We start from the raw sequence: 23,268 nt of genomic DNA on the forward strand, positions 1-23,268 counted from the left end.
GTTCTTGAGAAGGGTGAGACCCTCGTCCCAGATGTCATCCAGCAGAGGCACGGCGAGGACTGTCTTCCTCTTGGCCTTGCGCCGTTGGTAAAGGAAACCTTCCTTCTTCTCTTCGGGGCAGAGCTGAAAAAGCTTGGATGCCCTGGCGATCATTGCATGGAAAGATCCGATCTCGTGGGACGGGGAGGCCTGGGCTGGCAATGGGAGCTCCGTCCCGTCGTCTCCGCCTTCGTCGTCGGTACCCGTCGTGGCCGTGTCCGTTCCCGTGTCATCCCCAGGGACGGGGGACGTGGGTAAAGGTTGAGCAGGCCGCGAGGGCTGAAAAGGCGGGGCTGGATGGATCCGTCTTCTCTTGTTCGGGGGGCTTCCCACCGGGCCCGGCTCTGGCTCCTCCATCGAGCCTGGTTCCGGATCCTCTGTCGTGGTAAGGGCAATCTCGTCCTTATCTCCGAACATAAGGATTGTATTGCCAACAAAATGGCCGCCGAGTTTTCCTGCGGCTCCGGAACCGACGGGTGCGACGGGTGACTAGGGCCCTCGCCGGTGCCACCGTCACTCTCGTCATCACCCTCGTCGTCACCCTCGTCGGGATCCTCCCCGTGGGGACGGGCCTCTTCGACGCCCTCGTCAAGGCCCTCTAAGACTTCTACCAGCTCCTCCTCGGATGCTGTGTCCGTGTCCACAATGGCCACCGCCCCCCCTCTTTTTCCACCGGGGTCTTCACGGGGGTCTTTTCGATTGGTCTGAAAGAGGCTTCCCTCCGCGGAGGCAGGGAGACTCTGGGCCCCGAGGTCACCTCCACTGGTGTAGCCTCCACAGGCTGCGCCAGGGCTGCTGCGACTTCCTCGATAGAGGCCTTGGCCGGGTGAATCAAGGCCTTCACCACCTTGGGCGTGCTTGAGGCCTTTGCCTTGGCGGGAGGGTCACCGCCTCGCTCCCCCTCGGCCGAATCCTTCGAGATCGATCGGTCCCTCTCCAGAAGCTTACCCGTGTTCTCGGGTTTCCTCTTCCCCGAACCAGAGCATTGGCTCGTGGTTGATGGTGCCAAGGAAGGCGCGCCCTGCCTGGCAGCCGAAGAGCCCGACCGTTCGGCGCACCCGGTGCCCGCGGACTCGCGGTGCTTTGCCTTCTGTTGGGCCCCTGTCGCCGGGGCGCCCTCACAGGACTTAGAAATTCATTCGGACTTCTTCTTTTTCTTCTCACCTGACGGACTCCTTCCTTCCAGCCAGTTGGAGAGACGAAGGTGTCGGTCCCTGATGGTCCGTTCCGACATGTTCCTGCAAAACGCGCAGTCCTTCTCTACGTGCGTTTTGTCCTCATGAAGGCAGTAGAGACATTTCGAGTGCTCGTCCTCCTTGAACACATTCTGTAGCTGGCATCCAGGGCAAACCCTGAACAGCTTTCCGGGCGTCGAGCTTCCTTTCTCCTGGGCCATGTTCGGGTAGGCCGCAGAAACTTCTGGAATCCTCCAAGAAGCGTAACTCGACGAAATCTTCACCCTTGAGGGGCGTAGAAAAAAATCCGACACGGATACCCGTTAATCGGATGTAGAGACGGTGGAGCTTGAGGCTCTATTTGACCAAAAAATGAGAAATTCTCTTTGAAAAAGTGCGAAAACGCAGCAAAAGCTTGAGAGCTAAACACAAGGACTCCCAACACTTGAGCGTGCGGTAAATCTGAAGATGGCTGCCAGGGCCGGGGCTTAGGGAGAGGGCAGTCATTGGCTGGGGGCAGTATGACCCAGAGACCAGTGATTGGTTACTACTGAGAAAGACAGATCAGAAACGAAACTGATACTGATTTTTTCTTTACCGTGGATTCCCGGCCTGACGACGGGGAATATTCATGAGCATGTGAATCCATGCCAGACCCCATGCTGGAGAAATATAATCCTACATTTGGGATACTTCATGGTTAAACTTAAATCATACACACCAGATAGTATGCACAGCTTCAATCTAATAGAAACCATCAAGTGTCAAAACCATTACACAATGGTCCCTTTCAATGTCACGACTTTATACATGCCAATACAGAATGAGCAAGACAAAACAGTAATATAATTGGTCTTCAAGACAAAATCTGCAACCTTAATTGGCCAAATAGAAATAATTCTGGGTAGCTGTACTTTAAAATGCAGGATAACATCTGTTTGGGGACATGCGGTAAGGAGAACCACATATCAAAGAAAAGTCAAATTAAGTTCAACCAAATTGCAGACTATCAAAAGATTGAGACAATGTAGTACCGCCCAAATCACAAACCTATGTATTGTGGAGGAAGAGAAACCTCAAAAGCAGACGAGGCAGATGCAACAGGCTGACAATAATTTAGACCATGTATCCATGAAAGTTTCTACTTTGAACTGCAATGCCAATCAGTGGTCATTGTATTCTCTTCTTGATAGATATTTAAATTACAACAAAAATGTCGGAAGCCTTCAGATTCAGAAGTTATAGGTGGATATGTATAGTCTGTTAGGGTGGGAGGGTTAGGCAAATAGCCGAACTTTATAAAACCTCTCTCTTATTCTGGCAAATTTAAGGTTTAGCAGTGGAATTTAGCAAACGACTGATATCACATTTCCACAAAAGCTGCTTGTCTATCATTGGAGATAAACTTTACTTACCAGTTGTTGGGTCTGATGTCATGTCACAGTATACCTCAAACTGAGAAAAGCCTTGTCCAGGGCCATCGGGATCAATAACATAAAACCCGGAGTCAGTGTGCCCAGCATCCTTAAGGGCAGCACAGGACGGTAGAACTGGATGTTTTAAGCCTGCAATGAATACAAGTATTAGAATTTCCAGAGTAAATAAGTGCCTCACAAGTATTGATAAAAATGGGAAGAATTTACTGTGGAAACTCACCAAAATTGTAGGCATGGTTTGAGCGATGGGGGTGGGGTTAGGAGTGGGTCATGGCAGACAAGTGATGTGATAGAATGATCAGGACTGTGAGAGAGCTCCCTCCCACAACCCCCTTGCAGCCTGCCACTTTATTAATAAAATATCTAATAGAAACAAAATTAGTATGGCTGTAGCTTTTTGAAACATTTATTTTGTGTGCGTCAGGCTAGCAGACATCTTACAAAAAATCTAGACAGTTTTAAACAGTTAGGATTATTTTGTGATTCAGGTTTGTCCTGAAGGAATTAGTACATTTGTTAGCTGGCTGGAGGTTTGTGGGGTGTCATGGGTTAGATCATGGTTGCAAACACAAACAGCATTACCTATTCAGAAGACTTTTCACGTTTTATTTGACATTTTGTAACCTGTCACATTGCATTGCTAAGAGGCTTCAAAACATGAATAGGTAAAGGAAAGTGGTAACTAAACGGTTATCAATCACAGTGCAAGCAGGCAGGTACAATTCCTAATTAACCAAAAGTAAAAAGTCAAAACACATACACCACATGTCATACCAGATCTAGAAAATCAGATACGTCTAGGATGTCCTAAGCCTGAGAAAGCCTGACCACTAGCAGAACACAATTCTGCAGGCGCTACCACCAAGACTGTGCATTGATAAGTATCAAAAGGTTGTTTAAGCAACCATCCCTTTGACAGTCCCTTAAATCTTTTGTTGTTAAGTTATGTCCTGCTATCCAATGGTAGAGTATTTCACTTTCTGGACCCAACTACATCCAAAGTATAGCACTGATGCCAATTCCTTCTGACCCATGGAGCAGGAGAAATGTTACCGTATGCTGATCCCAAATTCCTTCTTGGTAGATGCCTGGGTGTGCTCGTATTCAGATAGCTGGGACCCCTATTGTGTGGAGCGCTAAGGACAGTGCTAAGCAACTTCATGGTGATTCTTTGATGAATGAGAAGTGTGGAACATCAGAGAAGTGACACACTTGATGCTCCAAGTTTGCAGTTCAAACGAGATATTTGTATTCAGTAGGTTTCCCTTGAAAGGATTGGTCTACTGCCTACAGAAAGAAAAGAAGTATCTAGAATAAAAGGAGGTTCCTATAGAAAACAGTGTCAGGAATATGGCAACACAAAAGTGGGGTTTCTCGGGTGTGCAACACTTACGAATTACATAATGCAAATAATGAAGTATTAATCCTAGGCTTCATAGGTCTTGCCCGTTTTGGAACACCCTAATCTACTAAATAAATAAATAATCAATGCAGTGGACAACAGAAAAGGTACCAAAGCCTACTCTGAATGAGTTCGTAGCCTCCTGGCTACTCTAAGTTACAACACAAATGTTCCAAGTCTTGGCCAACAAAAGTGCTCACAAAACCTAGTCTGCAATGGCCAAACTTGTATCGCATCAAAAAAATATTTTTTTTTTTTTAAAAGAGACGAAAACACGTTTTTTTCGCCGAATGTTTGCAGTATTTTGGTACCTTACCTTTAAAAAATACATAGGGAGTTGGGTAAGGGTAAAACAAAGGTTTGAGGTGGAGGGGGGACGCGGGGTCTCCCCGCATTAAATAAAAAACAGTAAACAAAAATGAAAATCTTTTTTCAAAATTCGTCCTAAAAAATAAAATAAAAAAAAAATTAAAAAAAAGACACTGTTTTGGGCCTCGGTTTTATTTCTTTCTTATTATAACGTAGAACCGCCCAAACTTGGTCCAACACAATAAAACAGAACACACTACTCTGGGAAGAATCTTCCAGAAGTTACTCATAGTATCGACTCTCTTTAAGTCTCTCTATGCTTTCACCGCCTTTCAAAAAACCTCTCTTCTCAAGCTTTTCCTCCGCCTCAAATCATTCCCTTTCAGGCTACTCCCAGACCTTGGTTTTCTCCGCATTTACATCAAGTCCCTCTGTAACCTTGGGGTCCTCAGTATTCACATCAGGTCTCTCCTAGAGCGTGGGTGTATTAGCATTCACATTAGGCCTTTCCAGGGCAGGCTAAAGCTGTGTCAGGGCTGATACGGGCCCATTTCAACATGATGTTTGGGGGGCTCCCCCTTCTCCTGCAGCTGGGAGGAAAAAGAGCCCAAGGCACCCGTGGGATGTTTACATTCTAATGAAGTCAAAAGAGCGTAGCAAGGTGGTTAATAGAGATGATCACGGGATAGGCAACCAGCAGGGAGCTGGAAAGTTATTGATGGCTATTTGACCTTAGGGTGCTAATGTTGGGGAAACAGGATAAAAAGGATTAGAAAGTCGCAAGGAGGAGGTGACACGGCATGAAGGTGCCAGCAAAGGCAGTCTGTTATGTGCATGCTGCGCATGTTTAATGTCTGCATTAAAGGAGCATGATTCTGTGCCATAAACCTGCCAACAAGGGGCAGCTGCTCGGGGCCCCCAGAGCACAGGGGCCCATTTCAACTGAAAAGATTGAAAGGGTCCTTTTCAAGCAGATAGGATTGTCTTATCCTACTTCCAGGGCCAGGGTACACCTTCTGTAGTTTTCCAAGGAACAACCCAATACTCTGACCGTTTATGACTGGACACTGCTTTCCAGACACTCTCACTAGTTTCTTCACCAAAAACACCATTTATCCCAGTGGTAAGATTCTTGGGGCTTTGTCAAAACAATTCACTTCTTTGCAGCCTACAAAACCTTAACTACCTCTTGTCAGGTAGTGGGGTCACTGTGTATACCGGGAGTGTTTGGAAACATATCTATTTCTTCTTAGTCTTAGAAGCTCTTTTTGAGGTCTCTCCAACTCTTTTATTCTTTTAGACTTCTAGGCCAGTGAGGGATTGTGTGAGCCGGACCGGGATCGGTTTTCAACATTTCTCTCATCCAAGTGGTTTAAGGCTTGTCGTTTATGCTTTGAACTATAGTAGAATCTTGTCTTCGATTAGTCAGCTGCTAATTGGTAAACCGCTAACTTAACATTGGTTTCCTCACACTAAAAGATGGGGAGATCGTCAACTTACCACAGAAGCTATCTTAATGCTTTTATTGCAGGAGTTATTACATTTAATCTTTTGTGCAGCCGTGTTCATCCGTAGCTGCAGTTATTGAGTCTTTTCTTTACTAAGTGCCCTGTACAAAGTACTCTATTTCGAATAGTGCCTAGTGCCTCGACAACCTCAATACTCTGAGGCCTCCGCAGATATGGTAACATTATCATCATCATCAAATGCTCATTTTGGATATACTATACTTTACAAGTGGTGTCAACTACATACGTTAGTTTCAGATCTAGTAAAATCTATTTGCTTAACTAACCATTCAAAAAGATATTCACTGCGTCATCCGTTATATAACATATTCAGTCAACATAAACGTGCATAGTAACTAAAATTGCATTGTAATTATGTAAATTACAAGGGTATTCCTACCATTAGAATTAAAAAACCAAATGTAGATCATAGTTCCTAACATTTTAAGCAATGATTCAAAGCAGATAGAATTGACATGTGGTCAATCACATGCTGGTCATTTTGCAATGATCTCGAATCGGCATGGGTAAGATATTTTATTCTATTTGGCCAGACTCGATAATTAGCTACTGAAAAGACAGCAGCATGTGTATGGAAACAGAAAAGAATGGTGAGAGTTGTCACTTTATTTCCGATTCCCGTGGCCACCAAAACTGGCCTTCGCCATCTGCTGAATGGAGATGCATAATGGACAATGGAAGAGGAAGTGTGCAATGTCCTACTTAGGTGCACAACAAAAAGAGCGACACCTGCTTAAGCCGTTTTCCCAATGTAATGTAAAGGTTACCAAGGCAGCGTGCATAATGTGCGTTTTAGATACAGTACCTTAACAAAAGGAGGTTAATTTCATCAAACATATCCCCACAGCCCATTTTGAGTTTTATAAAGAACATGGTAATTGGCTAGTGCCCTTTTTTGCACAGATGCACAACCTGCTTTTTAAGACTCCTTCATCAAAGGGCACTTTTATTGACAGTTTGGTGGAGCTGTTGAGATCTGATTCAGGTTATCCAAGGCATAGTTTACCCCAAGAAAATACATTCAGAGATTTCCTCTCTCTAAGGGGGTAATACATAGAATTTGGCGCACAAGTGGCGCACGCGGCTGGCGCACAGTGTGCGCGTGCGGCAGTCTGCGCCACCCGGGTGCGCCAAAACTCATTTCACCGCACAGCGTATTCATGGATTTCAACATCCATAAGCAGCCGTGGCGCAGAGTGCCGCAGCGACCCTGCAGCAGTGCCAGTTATGCCCCTAACCCCGCCCCGGGCGCCATGACCAGCACACAAATCCAGTACATGGCGCAAAGGCCAGTGGACCAGCATACAGCCCCCCAACCACGAAAACACGTGTAAAACTTCCCACGCAGCCCTCAGAATACACGTACCCCTCCCGCGGCAGCGAAAACGCGTGTAAAACTCCCAGCGCACCCCTCTGAATACACGAACCCCGCTTGCGCCAGGCAAATAGCATAGAAAAATCACCCTCCTGTGGCGTGGGCTGCCTGTGGGGCATGCCCAGGCTGGATGGGGTGCCTGCGTGTATTTGGGGGGAGCGCGTGAAGTATCACACGCGATTGGCCTTGTGCGAGCGGGGTACGTGTATTCTGAGGGGTGCGCAGGGAGTTTCACACGCGTTTTCGCTGCCGCGGGAGGGGGACATGTATTCTGGGAGTGCGCGGGACATTTTACATGCAATAGGCCTTGTGCGAGCGGGGTACATGTGTAGTTTTACATGCGTTTTTGCTGCCGCGGGAGGGGTATGTGTATTCTGGGGGTGCGTGGGATGTTTTACACGCGATAGGCCTAGCGCGAGCGGGGTACGTGTATTCTGGCGGTGCGCGGGACATGTTACACGCGATAGGCCTAGTGCGAGCGGGGTACGTGTATTTCAGGGGTGCAAGTGAAGCATCACACGCGATAGGCCTAGTGCGAGTGGGGTAAGTGTATCCTGGGGGTGCGCGGGACGTGTTACACACGATAGGCCTAGTGCGAGCAGGGTATGTGTATTCTGAGTGGTGCGCTGGGAGTTTTACACGCATTTCCGCTGCCGCGGGAGGGGTACGTGTATTCCTGGGGTGCCCCAACGCTAATTGGCAGTGTGTGTCCTCCCAGGTGTGCCCCCTCCCCAGGCCCTGCAGGCAGCCCAAAACACAGGGGACTACCCTGCACCCCAGGCCATGCCCCGCAGGCAGCCCATCCACTTTGGGCATGCCACGCAGGTAGACCATCCACCCTGGGCATGCCCCCGAGCCAGCCCCCATGTCACCATGCACCAGTGAGCACCGACTTATGTCCCCCTGCGCCCCCACCCACCCAGTAGTGAGGGGCACCTGCCAGCAGCCCCCGACTCATGTCCACCCCCCCACCAACACATCATCATGATCCACAATCATGGCCCTCATGGCCACCCAAATCCCACTGCACGCCACCTCTGCCCAAAGAACCAACCAAGTATTACATCCACCCCACATTGAAATGCCCATAACATGAAACAACCCAAATGGCATGTATGTACATTAACACATGTCCGTCACACACACACAATGGGTGCCAGTGAATGTGAAAACCCACATCGTGACATGCATGAAACCAATGAGAGAATACCACACATTGAAGTATGAAACAAAAATGTATTCAACACAAAATGAAGTGAATCAAATGAAAAAACACAATAATGGAAATAAGAAATAAAATGCAGCATGTTCCAAAATGAAAAAAAAAATATGAAATCAGAATCCAAATAAATCCAAATGAAAATGTGTCCAAAGTCTCCGTCCAACAAAGCAAATCCAAAGGGAAAGAAGTAAGTAAAATCCATTGCTCCATGGTGAGAAAAAAATAAAATGGCGATAAATCCACTGTTCAACTATATACAAATTACAATTCCAGGGTCCATGAGCCCAACCATTGAAATGAAACCTACAAAAAAAACGACCTAATAACGAACTATCTACAAAAAGGTGGGGCATAGTCCAAGCGCCCCAAATGAAAGAAAAACATAAATGAAACCTAACACTAACTAACTATATACAATGGCGGCAGGCAAGTCCTACGGCTCATTTGCCGATTTCCCGGGGCAGAGCATCATCGAACTCCTGTTCTATGTCCTGGAGGCGGGTCTGTTCCATGGACCTGAGGTTTCGCAGGGATTATGCCATGTCCAACTCCAACTCCCTGCGAATTGCCTCGAGGCACTCGGCCCGCCTCAGCGCCCTGCGCATGGAGTTCTCTGCCCTGACCATAGTGAGCCGTGCCTCTTCCGCCCGCCGCCGTTCCGCATCTATGTGCTGGCCCAACCGCTGCCACACGGAAGACACTCCCAATCCAGGGTCCTCCTGCCCTCCGGCCGATGCCTGCCCCTCTGATGTTGATGGCCCCGAGCCATCATCGCTCCCACCTTGAGCCTGCTGCTGCTGTGCCTGTGCCTAGGCTCTTGATGCCTGCACGTTCTCCTCCTGCTGGGGTGCAGTTGTTGGTGTGGCCACCCCTGCTGGACCTCCGACTCCCGACTGTGGCAGGGATGTGTCCTCCACCAGCATAGCCGCTGGGTCAAAGGCAGCTCCACAGGGTACCCAGGTGATAAATGGGCCGAAAGTTGGCACGGAGTACGACTGGCGCATAGGGGATTCAGGTGAGGAGGGGGTCGGAAGAAGGTCCAGCAGACGGAGGAATCCAGTCCTGGTGACCCGTCCCAGTAGGTCGACGCGGTCCAAGAGGCATCCAAGATGACGTGCAGTGTCTTCGCGAAAACACTGCAGGTCACTTCGCATGCCCCGTTGACGCAACACCATCCCAGCCAGGACAGGCTCAACCCGGTCCCGGATGGCCACGTCCGCAGGGAGAGGAAGGCCAGTTGTTGTGCGCTCATCCACTCCCTGAAAACAGGTCTGGACGTAGGCATCCCTGCTGGTGCAGGATGATGCAGTCACAGGATCAGGGACAGGATTACACACAGGCACCTCCGTGGCGGCCTTTGCTGCCTCCTGTCCCTGCCCCTGGACTGCACCACTAGCACGAGTGGAATCTCCCCCTCCATACCCCGTGTGTGTCCCTTCCATGGCCTCCTCCTCAACCAAACCTCCCACCAACCCGGATGACTCCGTGCCATCTTCCTCCATCGGACCCTGAGGGGTCTCAGCTGCCCCTTCTGCTGCCGAGGAGTCAACCTCCGATCTCCGCCTCTTGGACCTACTCTCGGCAGCTGTGGCCACGAATGGCGGCACCAGACTACTCACTCCCCGACGAGATGACATGGGAGGGGAGCTGGCCCTTGCGTCTCCGGCTGGCAGTGCGATCCCTGCTGCTTTGCTCCACAGTACCGTCTCCGCCCTCTTCATCAGTTGACGCTGCAGACAGGGAGAGATAGAACACAGGCATCAGGGCACTGTACAATGGTCTGATACACACATGACAGTTGTACATGAGTGGCAGTGTCCAACTTGAAACATGCCATCACACTCCCCAACACACATGTTATTTCAACTCACACACATGAGCACATCAACAGGAATGTTGCACCAGGCAGCACAAACAACTGCATGAGCAGCCGAAGGTGAGCCTGACATCACATGCAACACGGGGAGTGCAGAACACATGCACACACGCCACCAGACATACATGCATCTGTACATCTCAACCACCTGTCGCTGTGATATCATCCCCATCCATGTCACATCTGGCAATCAGCCTCCTACATGTCAGTGTCACATGCATCCATGGTGTATCACAGTTGCACACTTGTCAAATACACACATGGAAATGTACATAGTGCAGATACATGCAGGTGGAAGCAGCATCCATGCTTGACACCACAACCATGCCACAGTACATACACAGAAATTCAAAAATATGTGCACCCACACCTGCATTTGCCAAGCATGCTTACCAACACATACACAATAGATTTGTCTCACACATGAGAGGACTCACATGCGGCAGGCTCATTTCCCTGTACATACACGTGCATACATGGCCCTACACAGACATATGTACAACCTGCACATTCCTGCCACACCTCAACATGCACAGCGTCCAATCAGTACACATGTACACTTACCGCTCGACTCCAGATGGGTCTGCCTCTCAAGGACCTGCAGGTGGAGCGCTGGGCGTATACGTTCCAGGACCCTCATTTGGTTGTTGGTTAGGCAGACCCGGCACCCCTCGGCATCCGCTGCCTTCAAGAGGCGCCGGGCCTTGTTGAGGGTCCTGGACCTGAAGTCCTCCCAGTGCTTCCGGACGTGTTGAATGTCGTGGACTGCCACCCCCTCCTCGTTGATGGCAGTCACAATGTCAATCCAGATCCTCTTCCGTCCTTCATTGTCAGCGCGCAAACTTCCAAAGAGGGCATCAGGACTTGCTCCACCAGGATACCAACTTAACTGGCACTGAAGCTGGTAGCCCTCTGCCTCTCTGGCTGGGGGTTGCCAGGGGTGCCAGATGGTGTTGTGTCTAACATGGCAACCCCAGAGGCAGGTGTGGGTGGGCAACTGCGTCCTGGGTCTGGGCAGTGGAGCGATGGTATCCCAGTCGGGAGTCTTCTGTTCCAGCAGGGGTGGTCACACCAACTGCACCCCTGCAGATGGCTGAAGTGCAGGCTCCAAATAGCAGGGCATGTGGGCAGCAGGCAGGCAGCAGCAGATGGCAGGTGGGAGCGTGCTGGGGGGTCTGGGGGCAGGAAAATGGCCTTCTGGGCAGGAGCGTGGTCTTCCGTGTGTTGTCGCGTGGCCAGCTTGATACGGAGTGATTTGGCACGTGAAAAAACTGCACGTCAGTGTGTAATTCGAGGAAGGCCCTTAGCGCGTAAGTGCGTCTGTGACGTTACGTGCACGGGCGTTTCCCTTGTGACTGGTGCATAGTGATTCAGCACGTGAAAAACAGCACGTCCGCATGTTAATGCATGTAATCCGAGGAAAGGGCCTAAGCGTGTAAGTGACGTGACGCGCGCGGGTGTTTCCCTCAGCACGGGTTAAAGGTGAGCAGGGCCAGCAGTTAGCTGTACGTGCCTTTCGTGGAGACCGACGTGTGTGTTGCTACTTCGTGTTTCGCGCACCATCTCAACTTCACAGCGGATCAAGGATGTATCTCTTCTTTTGGTGGGGGTATTGGCTGCGCGTGTTTTTCATTATCACGCTAGTCTGACGGTGAGTCACGCATGCTATTTTTCCCACTGCAGGTGCCCCTGTGTATCGCGTACCCGTTTGAGGTGATAGCCTGCATGTCCCACGCGTACCTGCTTTTTGTGTCCCTGGGTGCCACCGCTTACTGCGGGAGGTTAATTCCACACACGTGGGCTGCTGGGGGTTGCATGCACGGTTTTACTGCAGTTTTGGGGTGCCTGAGTGTTGCGTGACCCATCACTTCATCACCAGGGTCACATACAGCCTTGCAGGTGTAGGGGTGCTTTTAACATCTTCTATCCCACCACCTTCACCCCAATTGCCCAGGACAATTGTCGTGTACACCTCACATTGGCACTGCATCTGTGCCGGCACTAATCCATCTGTGCCATGGTTGGTAGGTCACAAAAGGTGAGGGGTGCCTCAGCTGGGCGTACTCCTCGTGGCGGGTGTGGTCAGGGACGTGGCCAGGGTGACCAGGGAGTAGGGGGACTCCAGGGTGTCCAGGGTGGCTGCAGAGGGGGAAGAGGCAGGGGTGCGGCAGCTCGTGATGATGTTGTGCCACGTGTTGATGCAGTCATGCCACCACCCCCTGTGGCTCCGGGAGATGCAGTTCTTGCATCTGGCACTGGCGCCCACTGGTGCACCATTTCATAGACTGCCACGGGCCTCAGGGTAGTGGTAGCGGCAGGTGCAGCTGTGGACACCACCACCCAGGCTCAGGGTCTGCCAGCGCAGGCTGCGTTGGCACTTGAAGAGTCCATGGAAGATTTCCAGCAGGTCAGGAGGCACACCATAAGTGCAAGCAGGGCTGCCCTGACCGAGGCACATGTCCCTGGGGCAGTAATGTCATCTGCTACCCCAACCAGCCGAGTGTTGGCAAGTGCAGAGGCAGATGCAGCCAACACCACCCCGGTTGTGAGTCTACCAACCAGGACAGTCGCAGTCAATGACCCTGGCGTAGCGGATGTTGCTGCGCAGGGTCCATTCCAGGGCACCCAGCAGCCACTGACGCAAGTCAGGCCTTTGGTCACCCTTCCACCTGCCACTCACTTGGTTCAATCCACCGGTGCCACTGGCCATACTGATCAGGGCGGCATTCGCCAGCCAGGGTCTGCACCACTATCCAAGAGGAGGAAGGTTGCATCTGCAGCACAGGCTGGGACCCCAGACACAGCCACGGCCTCCTGCACGTCAAGGAAGAAGCCTTTCTGTGCGCAGGAACTGGACTCCCTTGTGGACTACGTGCGGGGCCACAGACGTGACATGCTAGTGGGTCCGAATTGTCAAACTACGGCTGCCCATCGGAATACCCACTGGAAGCATGCCGCATGTGGTGCGCACAGCTGCCGAGTGCAAGAAGCGTTGGGATGACATCAAACGCAGCGCTAAGTCCAAGCGTGCTTCTAATTACATCATGACTCAGGTGACTGGCGGTGGGCCACCACCTGAGGAGGATGACCTCACTCTGCACGAGTCACTTGTTGCGGAAGTTCATACCAGCAGAATACATCGAAGGAGTGGGAGAGATGCAGGACTTTGATACCCCGTCCAGTGAGTGTTGTTGCATGTATGTCCAGCCCATGTGTGGTTTGCCTGTGTGATGTGTTGTGCTTGAGTGCCACTACATACTATGTGTACATGGTTCTCATGTGCTAGTCATGCAATGCTTCACTGATGCGTGCTTGCTGTGCAGGATGGTGGACATGTAGAGCAGACGGGGACTGTCCTCATCACCACACTTGCACCCTACGCACATGCTAGTAACCCAGATGCCCCTCCGGTCTATGTTCCAGCTCACTGGCCCTTCTGCATGTAGCCAGGGGTGTCTTTCCTCTCAGCACTGGGACTATGTCATTGCATGACTGACGTGCATGTGTCCTCTCCCTGCATGCGGGTACTCCATGTAGGCATGCCCCCTTGCCTCTCCACCCCCCGTACCCCATTTACACCATTGCACTGGTGTGCATCATTTTGGCGTACTGCAATGGCCTGTTCATGCCTCCTGTGTACATGCTAACCTCCACCAGCCAACCTGCCAGACACATGCAGTGGGTACATCCTCTGCCCTTCATGCAGGGTGTCTCACTTGGACTGTGCAGATGGCAGATGCTCTGCAGGGACATGAGTGCCCATTCATGTTCCATGTGCATTCCATGCATGCCCCTATGTGTCCTTGACTGGATGATCATTGTAGTACGTGTCCAGGATGAGCAACATTTCATGGCATTTCTTCAGCCATCCCATGCCCACTCTGGCCCAGTCCTGCATCACACACATGTTTAGGGTGTCACAGTCTGTGTGGGTCACAGTCCTCCCCCTGTTTCAGGCCCACTGACTCTGTGGTGTAGTGGCTTTTGCACACATGGGTGTACTACTGAGGGTTTGTCATGTGTCCTGCTTACTGTCCCATCATCAACTGCTGTGTTGTCAGTTGATTCAGATGATGCCATTGATGCTAGCCAACACTGTCTGCCAATACACAGGTCTCTGGTCACCCTTTTGCTACCCTGCAAGGCATCCCTGCATTTTCACTCGGGGGAGGGGGGTTTGCTTGTAGCCATGCAACCCACGGCACATTGCAAGTGATGCCTGAACTTGCCCTTGCACTGTCTTCACGTTTTTTGATACACATCATGAAGTACTTGTTCATGTGGATAGTGAGTAATGTACACATGTTCTGCACTGCATCAACCCACTTCTGAGCCGTGTAACACCGTTCTACATGCCTACTCACTGATGCAATGTCAAATTGACCAGACATGCATGGCAGGTTCTCTTTTGTGTGTGACATGTCTGCTTCGTGTGTTGGCTGTCTGTGTGTTGTCTATGTGTGTGTCTGTTATGTGCTTCTAACATGTGTACTAATGTTTTTTTCTCTCCACTTTTCAGATGATGATGATGCAATGGAGCCAGAGGATGGTGGTCATGCCAGGTACAGGGTTGTTATCACAACCGCAAACCCGGCACAAGTGGGGGTCGTGGGGTGGTAGACCACGAGAACCCACATGTGCTACAGTACATCTCGTCTTTGGCTGGCAATGAGTCCAGCCCAGATGACCACTCTGACGTCAATGTCGAATTGGATGTGCATCAGGTCCATACGTCAGGGGTGAGTGATTCTGATGTGGACACTCCTCTGTCCGCGACACCTGCACTGAGGGGCCAGACAGTGGTGGGACCTCTGCCTGTGGTGGATCGGGACGCAGGGTCACCCTCTACACCAGTCACTGATGTGCCTGGGACATCACGTCGACGGGGGCATGTAGTCATGCAGCCGCGGGCGTGCCAACCCAATGAGGAGGGCTGGTCCTTGGGTCCTGCAGGTGTCAAGCCTAGCAACGGGGTGGCTGCGTGCCACCGAGGTATACTGAGTGAGAGCAAGACATGACTGCCATTTCAGAACAGCAGGGGGCAGCACTTGATAAGATCGCTGTGAGCATGGAACGTGTGGCCCAATCTGTGCTCCCCCTGCTAGGCAGGGGCTTCTCCAGCGGCAGGCAGCGCAGTCCACGGCCCGCTCGCTCAGGCTGGGTATGACGGCCTCAGAAAGGGCACGCCAGGCTGAAATGGTGTCTTTGCGTCAAGCAATTGCTGCTCATGCAGATGCACACATGGAGCCCCTGAGGCCTGACTATGAGTCCCTCAGATCCACTCTGGGTGTCCTCTTGATGTCCCAGAGGGTGCGGTCAGAGGAGAAGTTTGAGCAGCTTGAGTGTACCATCTCGGCTGAACTACGTGCTTGCCGGGAGGTGCATCAGTTGTCCAGCCAGGCCACTCTGGAAGAACTCCGTGTTACACGTGTTACCTTGCAAGAGGAAGCACGTGTATCACGTGAAGTTCTGCATGCAGGCCTACGTGTCATCGCCACACAGAACCAGGCTCATCCGTTCGGCAGACTTGCTGCCAACGAGAGGCAAGCTGTGGCTAGGCGTGGCAGGCTCCTGTGCCACGTCCTCCTTTTCAGGATGAGCCAGACTCGGACGACGAGATATCTCCTACACAGGTCGTGGCATGGAGGTTTTTTATTTGTCTCAACATCATCGCATGTGGGTGTTGAGGTGCACCCTGTACCTCACCCCTCCTGGGTGCCTCCCCCCCCGGGTCATATGTGGCCATTTTTGATTTTTGCTTTGAGTTTAGTTAGTTAATATTAACTATTTGATAGTTATTTTAATTAGGTTATGTAGGTTTTTCATTGTTAGTTTAATTAGTTAATATAGTTTAATATTGTTTGTCTATTGTGCATTCATGTAACAGTGTGGTGCTTTGTGTCTTTTGAAAGCATCCACTGTCTGTTCCAGCTGGGCCCTTCAAGCTTGTCTCATGTATGTGTTTGCAGCTTGGGGTCCTGACTCACATAGGCCACTCCTGCTTCGCTTATCCATGGGCTCGCTAGGATGGTTCGGTGTAACAATATTTTACCCAAGGGCTTTGGACTTTCTTCATAACTGTGGCCTGTCTGCTGCTGTACTACTTGTGTTAACACCCCTGGTGGGGATTGGTTGCGTTTTATCCACCCCTTGTCTGTGATCAATTTGGGTAAGTATGTGATTGATGTCTCCATTAATTGATGTGGATTGTGATGTATGTTATTTTCTTGCCTGTATTTGTTTAAAACCATAGAATGCACTGTAAGATGTAAGAACAATATATACATATATCTATATATGCACTTCATGATGCACTTCATGCTGTAGACAGTAGCCTGCACCCTAGGCCTGTCAAAGTGACACTGATGGTGGGAGGAATTTGGATGTAGGAATTTCGGCGCTGGACTGCCCCTGGGCAGGACAAAGGCTGATATGCGGGGAAATTTCTTCTCTGTGAAAAGGAAGTGAGCTAAAGACTTGGTAGAGTTTCTCCCAGGGGTTATTCACCCAAGAACAGGTCATTGGGCTGTGTTCGTGCTGGTAGAGAGATTCCCAGACCCCCCTTTGTTTGCATACATTAACTTTGGGTTTCACCCTAAGTTAACAGGGCAATCCAGACGTGGACCCCTTGCTCACTGTTCTTAGAGAGGCAACAGTTTCACCTCACTGATGATGCCCAACAAGGCTGAAACACGTGTATGGGGTTACTGATGGTACTCTTGTTCAGAGGAGAATTGCCTAGCATTTCGGCGCTGGACTGCCCCTGGGCAGGACAAAGGCTGATATGCGGGGAAATTTCTTCTCTGTGAAAAGGACAGTGAGCTAAAGACTTGGTAGAGTCTCTCCCAGGGGTTATTCACCCAAGAACAGGTCATTGGGCTGTGTTCGTGCTGGTAGAGAGATTCCCAGACCCCCCCTTTGTTTTCATACATTAACTTTGGGTTTCGCCCTAAGTTAACAGGGCAATCCAGACGTGGACCCCTTGCTCACTGTTCTTAGAGAGGCAACAGTTTCACCTCACTGATGATGCCCAACAAGGCTGAAACATGTGTATGGGGTTACTGATGGTACTCTTGTTCAGAGGAGAATTGCCTAGCATTTCGGCGCTGGACTGCCCCTGGGCAGGACAAAGGCTGATATACAGGGAAATTTCTTCTCTGTGAAAAGGACAGTGAGCTAAAGACTTGGTAGAGTCTCTCCCAGGGGTTATTCACCCAAGAACAGGTCATTGGGCTGTGTTCGTGCTGGTAGAGAGATTCCCAGACCCCCCTTTGTTTGGAATTTGGATGTAGGTCTGTAACCTGGCCCAGTGACAACCAGCATGAAGACACACGCACAGGGAACTTTCCAGCCGTAGTAATTCATTTTATGCCCTTTCTGCAGGAAGATGAGCCTCCAGACTACCTTTGCCAGCAGACACAGGGACGAGTAATCCAGAAAACTGCCCACGTTCGGTGGTGCAGACGTGTGGATGTGTGCGCAAGCAGAAGCACAGGGCTTGTGCTCAGACGTCCGACAGAAGCAGACGTGTTTCCAGGAGCTCCAGGCAAGGTTAGCAGCGCAAGGGCCCACACTGCAGCCAACCTTCCACCAGGCCACTTGCACATGCATGCTAAGTAGCACCAGTACAGCTGACATGCGTTGAGGACCAAATGCAAAGTGGCTTTACAAGTTGTCAGGGGCACACGCAGGGGCCATCGAACATATCCTCGAGTACCCCCTGCTCCATTGAAGCAGAGTTATTAGGGCAGTAGCGTTTGTAGCCAGAAACTGATACAGTGCACAGGGACAGCCAGCGAGGCACAGACTCGTGGGCAGTGCATGTCATTTGCATGTGCAAATGGCCACGTGCACTACCTATTCAAATCTGCGGCTGCCAGAACACAACTTGTACTGAAGTTGCACCTCGCTATACGCGTGTAGCAGCTCACCCAGGGACCATTGTATCATGTGTGATTCTTGACGCATTGGTCTTCCATTTCCCTCGCGCCCACATGCGCCTGCCTTACTGTATTGACAGTGTATGAACCATCAGGGGGCCAAGCTAACGTATGGGTACAAAGCAGCAGACAGGGGTGTTTGTTTGTGGAGAAGTCACTTACTTTGGGGCATGGATGGTATTGTGTGTGTGTGTGTTGTAAACACACATTCAGATTAGTAACTCACGCTCTCTTTGCAGCATTGAACTGCTCCTGTTACCGGACCTGAGAGTGCGCAGGCAGGAGGCCGGCACTCACCCCAGAGATAAGTCTCTCTTTGGCTTGCATTTGACTCATTTGGTACAATGTGCATGATGAACATGTTTTCTCAAATTGAGTATGTGTTTTTGTGAATAGTTGTATTTTGCCTACTTTCCCTTGCAAATCCACCTCCCCTCTCCTGCCCTTCTTTCCGGTTATCCTGAATACCAATGCCTGTCCAAACAATATATCCCTGACCCTCCTTCCCCGCCGGGGTCTCAGAGGCATGTGTAAGTTTGACCTTGCAGGCGCCAGACCACACAGGGGGTGGTTGGTTCGTGCCACTCCTGGGCCTGGACACCGGAGCTGTGACACTACCCATCATTTGTTGCATCCTTGTTGCATGTTATGTACCGTAAATGGTACCCATCCTGCTGGACCATTGTTCAACTGTGCTACCTTGGTTGTTCTATCATTGTGCTTGTACATGTGCTTTGACATTTCCTGCTACTTCAAGTCATCTACTGGAGACTCTTCCAGGGTGTTTTGGTGCCTACAGGCTTTTTCCCTGGTTTGTGGGTTTGGCTACTTGGAGTTCTCTGCGATTTGGTATTTTTACCAGTCAAGGTGGCCTCTGAGGGGGCTGGACCCTATTAACACGCAAGCTGGAACATGGAGACCAATGGGTAGGGTGATCCTGTAGCCAGGTAGACTTGAAGGAAGAAGGCTACATACCCCAGACAGTTGTTCAGAAGGTCACAGTGATGTGTACATGAGGGAGGGCCTTTTGTTGTTGGATAGTTGGCTTGGGCTAGAGTGTTTTGGGCACTCTGACATTGTAATTGTGGGGTACTATGTACATGATGTGTTGTGGTGGTAAATGCCTGTTCCTGTGTTGTCTTTACTTTTTAGGTGTCAGGGGATTGGTGTGGTTTGACATGCTGGGGTGTTCGCATGGGCAATGTTCACATGTGATGTGTACAGGACACTGAGGGTCACCTGATTTCACATGCACATAATGAGTGCATGTCCATAATGACACACACAGTTGCACAATGATCCACCACACATACATCCACACTTCCATGGCCACAGGGGCACACAGATTGCATTCTCAGGCCCGCTGTGTCCCTGCAGCACATGATCTATTACCATTTGGGTATCCTGTACATGCATCATTCAGTTATTGATTTGATATTTTCATGTTATGCTCAAGGTGTATCTGCAACACAATGGCTGCTCAATGTGCTGTGTGCTGAGCAGTGTGTTGCAGGAGACACACACAGCACACGGGTTCAGGATTTTGCCATGCCCAATGTGCATGTGAACAGGAATTCAGTGTTGTGTTCATGCTACGACTGGTGGAAAGCATTTGTGTCTGACTTTGTATGTGTGGGCGGTTGTTGCTCAGTCATTTCATCTGATTCCATGTCAGGCCTCATTGTCTGATGCCAGTTTTCATTTGTGACATGTCACTTCGTATCTCATTGGTCATGTGTTGGCCTTTTGCTATTGCATGACATGTCATGGTGTGGCAGACAAGGGTGATGTGGTTTGGGAGGGTTTGGGTGACATACCAGGGATTGTGATGGCCTGTTTTGCGGGGGGGGGGGGGTGATACACACCTTGCATGTGTTCCTTTTGGTCACACAGGATTGGTTATGTTTAAGTAGCTAGGGATGCACACAATGTAGCACTTCCGTGGCAACATTCTCAGGGTGGTAAGGTTGTGACAGTTGACTGTCTCTTTGTCATCATCGATTGTCACCTGGTATGTGCCAGGCCTGTGTGCACTCCGCAGGGGTGGGAGTTTAGGTGAAAAATGTGGCCACAAGCTGGGTCCGGGCTGCCTTTCCCCTCCCATGGGCAGCGCCTGTGGTTGGGGATGTGGGGGCACCACTATGTCCACCGGTACGTCCTGCTGTGTTGCAACATTGTGCAGGACACATGCTGCCACAATGATCCTGCACACTACTGGGGGTGCATATAGTAGCTGGCCGCCAGAGCAGTCAAGGGAGCGGAAGCGTGACTTGAGCACTCCGAATGTGCACTCCACTATGCCCCTGGTTGCAATATGGGCAGCATTGTATCTTACCTGGGGTGGTGTGGTGGGGTTCCGGATTGGCGTCATCATGTGTTTGCTCAGAGGGTAGGCACTGTCCCCTGGGGAGGTGATAATGGTTGTGATTATTGGGGTTTGTGTATTTGGCCGTGTGTGACATGCATGCATGTGCACAGGCATTTGTAGTCACCTAGGAGCCATGTGTCACCATGCTGCCCAGCTTCCAGGGCCCTGCTCAGGGCGCACATTCTGTATATGAAACTGTCATGGGTAGAGCCAGGGTAGTTTGCATAGACATAGGTGATGATTCCCTTTGCATCGCATACGACCTGCATGTTGATGGAATGCCAGTGCTTGCGGTTTCGATAGATGTGCTCAGTGGTCCTAGGTGGACGTAGGGCTTATGGATGCAACCTATGGCACCGAGCACTTTGGGGAAGTGTGCCACCCTGTAAAAGACCTGGACCACGGCCTGCCTTTCTGCGGGTGTTCTGGGCATGTATATGTGCCCAAGGACTGAGGGGCGCGCAGTGATGATTGCCAACACCTGGTGTAGGCAGCGTGGCTGCGTGGCCTGTGAGACCCCCCCCACTATGGCAGTTGTCTGCTGAAATGACCCAGTGGCCAAAAAATGCAGGACATTGAGCACCTTCTCCAAGGGGCTCAATGCTTGGGAGCACAGGGTGGATGATGTGAGGTCATCTTCCCACTCCCTGACCAGGTCTAGGATGTTACGGGGTGGAAACCTATACCTGCCATAGACATGGTCGTCAGGCATCCCAAAAAGGCTAGTCCGGGGAAAAAAATGCGGGCCCTGGCTATTCTCCTGCTCCTGCGGTGTCCCACGATCAGTGCTGCGACAAACGGGACATTCATCGTAGCTGGATATACGTGTTTGTTGTTTGCGTGCACTTTTATCCTGTGCGCAGGGACGCTTCCGCCTGCCTTCGTGTGGCGGACGTGTTGACACCTATGCACGTCTTTTGGCATGCGCGGGTTTCCCGTATTCGATTCCATGAATACGTGTTGTGCGTGTGGGCATTCCGTGTATTTCCCTGCAGTACTTCCCCACTTACGCCTTCTTTTTCACATGTTGTTCCCCATTCCGCATGTTACGCCCCGTGTCCCGCCCCCTTTTTGGTGTGTGCGCCGACGCTGTGCGCTTTCCCTGTGTGCGTCGCGCACGGCGTTCAGGATGTTGCAATGATGTGTGCGCCCATGTGCGCTACACACGGGTTTGGTGCACATCCCGAGGGAAACACGCACAGGGACTTCCATGAATAGCACGCGTGCACCTGTTTTTTCACGCTTGCGCCAAGATTTTCGGCGCACGTTTGTTCCATGAATCGGCCCCTAAGTCTGGATAGCAGATGGCACCAGGGGTTTAACATCAATTAAGGCATTGCAATATATTGGCAATATAAGAATGCTCCACAGCTTGATCCAGTAATATGATAGTGTACCAAGTGCTTCAAGAGTAATAATGAAGCACTGAACTCAAATTGTGATGGGAGATTTGGTGCAGACGCAGGGAGTGTCAGTTATATCTTGAGAACAGACTCTCTGCTTAAGGCCAATCACGATGTGCTGTCAATGCCCAAAGTTCTGCACCCTATATATCGTCCAGAATGGCCTTGGCATGATAAACTTCTATCGTTGGTTTAATGAACCTGCTGCCAATGTGTTGGAGAAGGTTAGTGTTGCATTGCCATATTTTGCAAATGGCAAGTTCGTTTTTTAAATTTGTGGCCACAGTAAACCCTCATGACTAAAACGTACCCTCAAATAGCAAAAACCTACCCTTTCCCTATCTTGGTGCCATTCAGAAAAAAACTCTGGTTTGGTGTAACCATCTCAATTGCCATACATGCTATCTTTCATTCATTTCAATAGGTGTCTTGGAATGCAAGGACCGCAGTCTCTTGAAAACGTGCAACTGTAGTGGTTTTTGTGATGCCAGATCAATAGGTTCAACAAGTGGCACCTTGTTATTAACACAATTCCTTGATTCATCGCTTCATGGTAATCCCCCCTGAAGCAAGTTAAGAGAATGGGAAGAATCTTGGAGCTGGTGTTCCAAAACAAATAATCTCAGTTGCATCTGCATGAAGACAGAGGAATATGTCTATAGTCCAATCTTGTATTTGTTGTAAGAAGTCTGTAAAATAGCTCCTGGGAATCATCTGCATGCATTGAGAACAGATCAATCAGGTATGATAATGCTCCAACATAAACAATAACCAGACCGAGATTAATTATAAAACCCTTGTGCACCCCACATATCAATGGGCTTGGAGCAGATGAGAAACCTCCTATTTGCATCTGGGTAGATCGCTTAAGTAATTTAATGTTATGTAAAGTGGTCTAATATAGCCCCTTTCTGCCAATAATGTTGACCTTGCTGCGCATGGCTCTGTAAGTAAGCAGGGCAGGGTATGTTAGTCGGACAGCAGGAAGACAGATGGAGAAACCTTTGGTGCTGATGGATGCAGGTCAGAAGCCGCTATTACACCAATGAGCCTATATGAAAATCTCTATGCTGTTTGTGGTCGGTACCAACTCAGCAGGTTAGCCATATGGTCAGCCCCTTATTGTGGAGTGCAAAAGTTAACAGCATGGTTGTTGATAGAAGATGGAGAGTCTGAATCTCTTAAGTACAATAG

General features: G+C 50.2%; 1 protein-coding gene across 2 annotated transcripts in view; it reads right to left on the reverse strand.

Annotated features, from left to right (window-relative positions):
• Positions 1–23,268, reverse strand: part of LOC138497215 (uncharacterized) — a 1,137,079-nt gene that overhangs the window by 340,671 nt on the left and 773,140 nt on the right. For both annotated transcript variants that reach the window (XM_069620541.1, XM_069620540.1), the window contains exon 11: positions 2,630–2,779. In XM_069620541.1, the coding sequence (XP_069476642.1) occupies positions 2,630–2,779 (150 nt within the window). The remainder of the gene's footprint in view (positions 1–2,629; positions 2,780–23,268) is intronic.

Source organism: Ambystoma mexicanum, chromosome 5q (genome assembly GCF_040938575.1).
Source record: "Ambystoma mexicanum isolate Mex_15411 chromosome 5q, UKY_AmexF1_1, whole genome shotgun sequence".
Classification (NCBI taxonomy): domain Eukaryota; kingdom Metazoa; phylum Chordata; class Amphibia; order Caudata; family Ambystomatidae; genus Ambystoma; species Ambystoma mexicanum.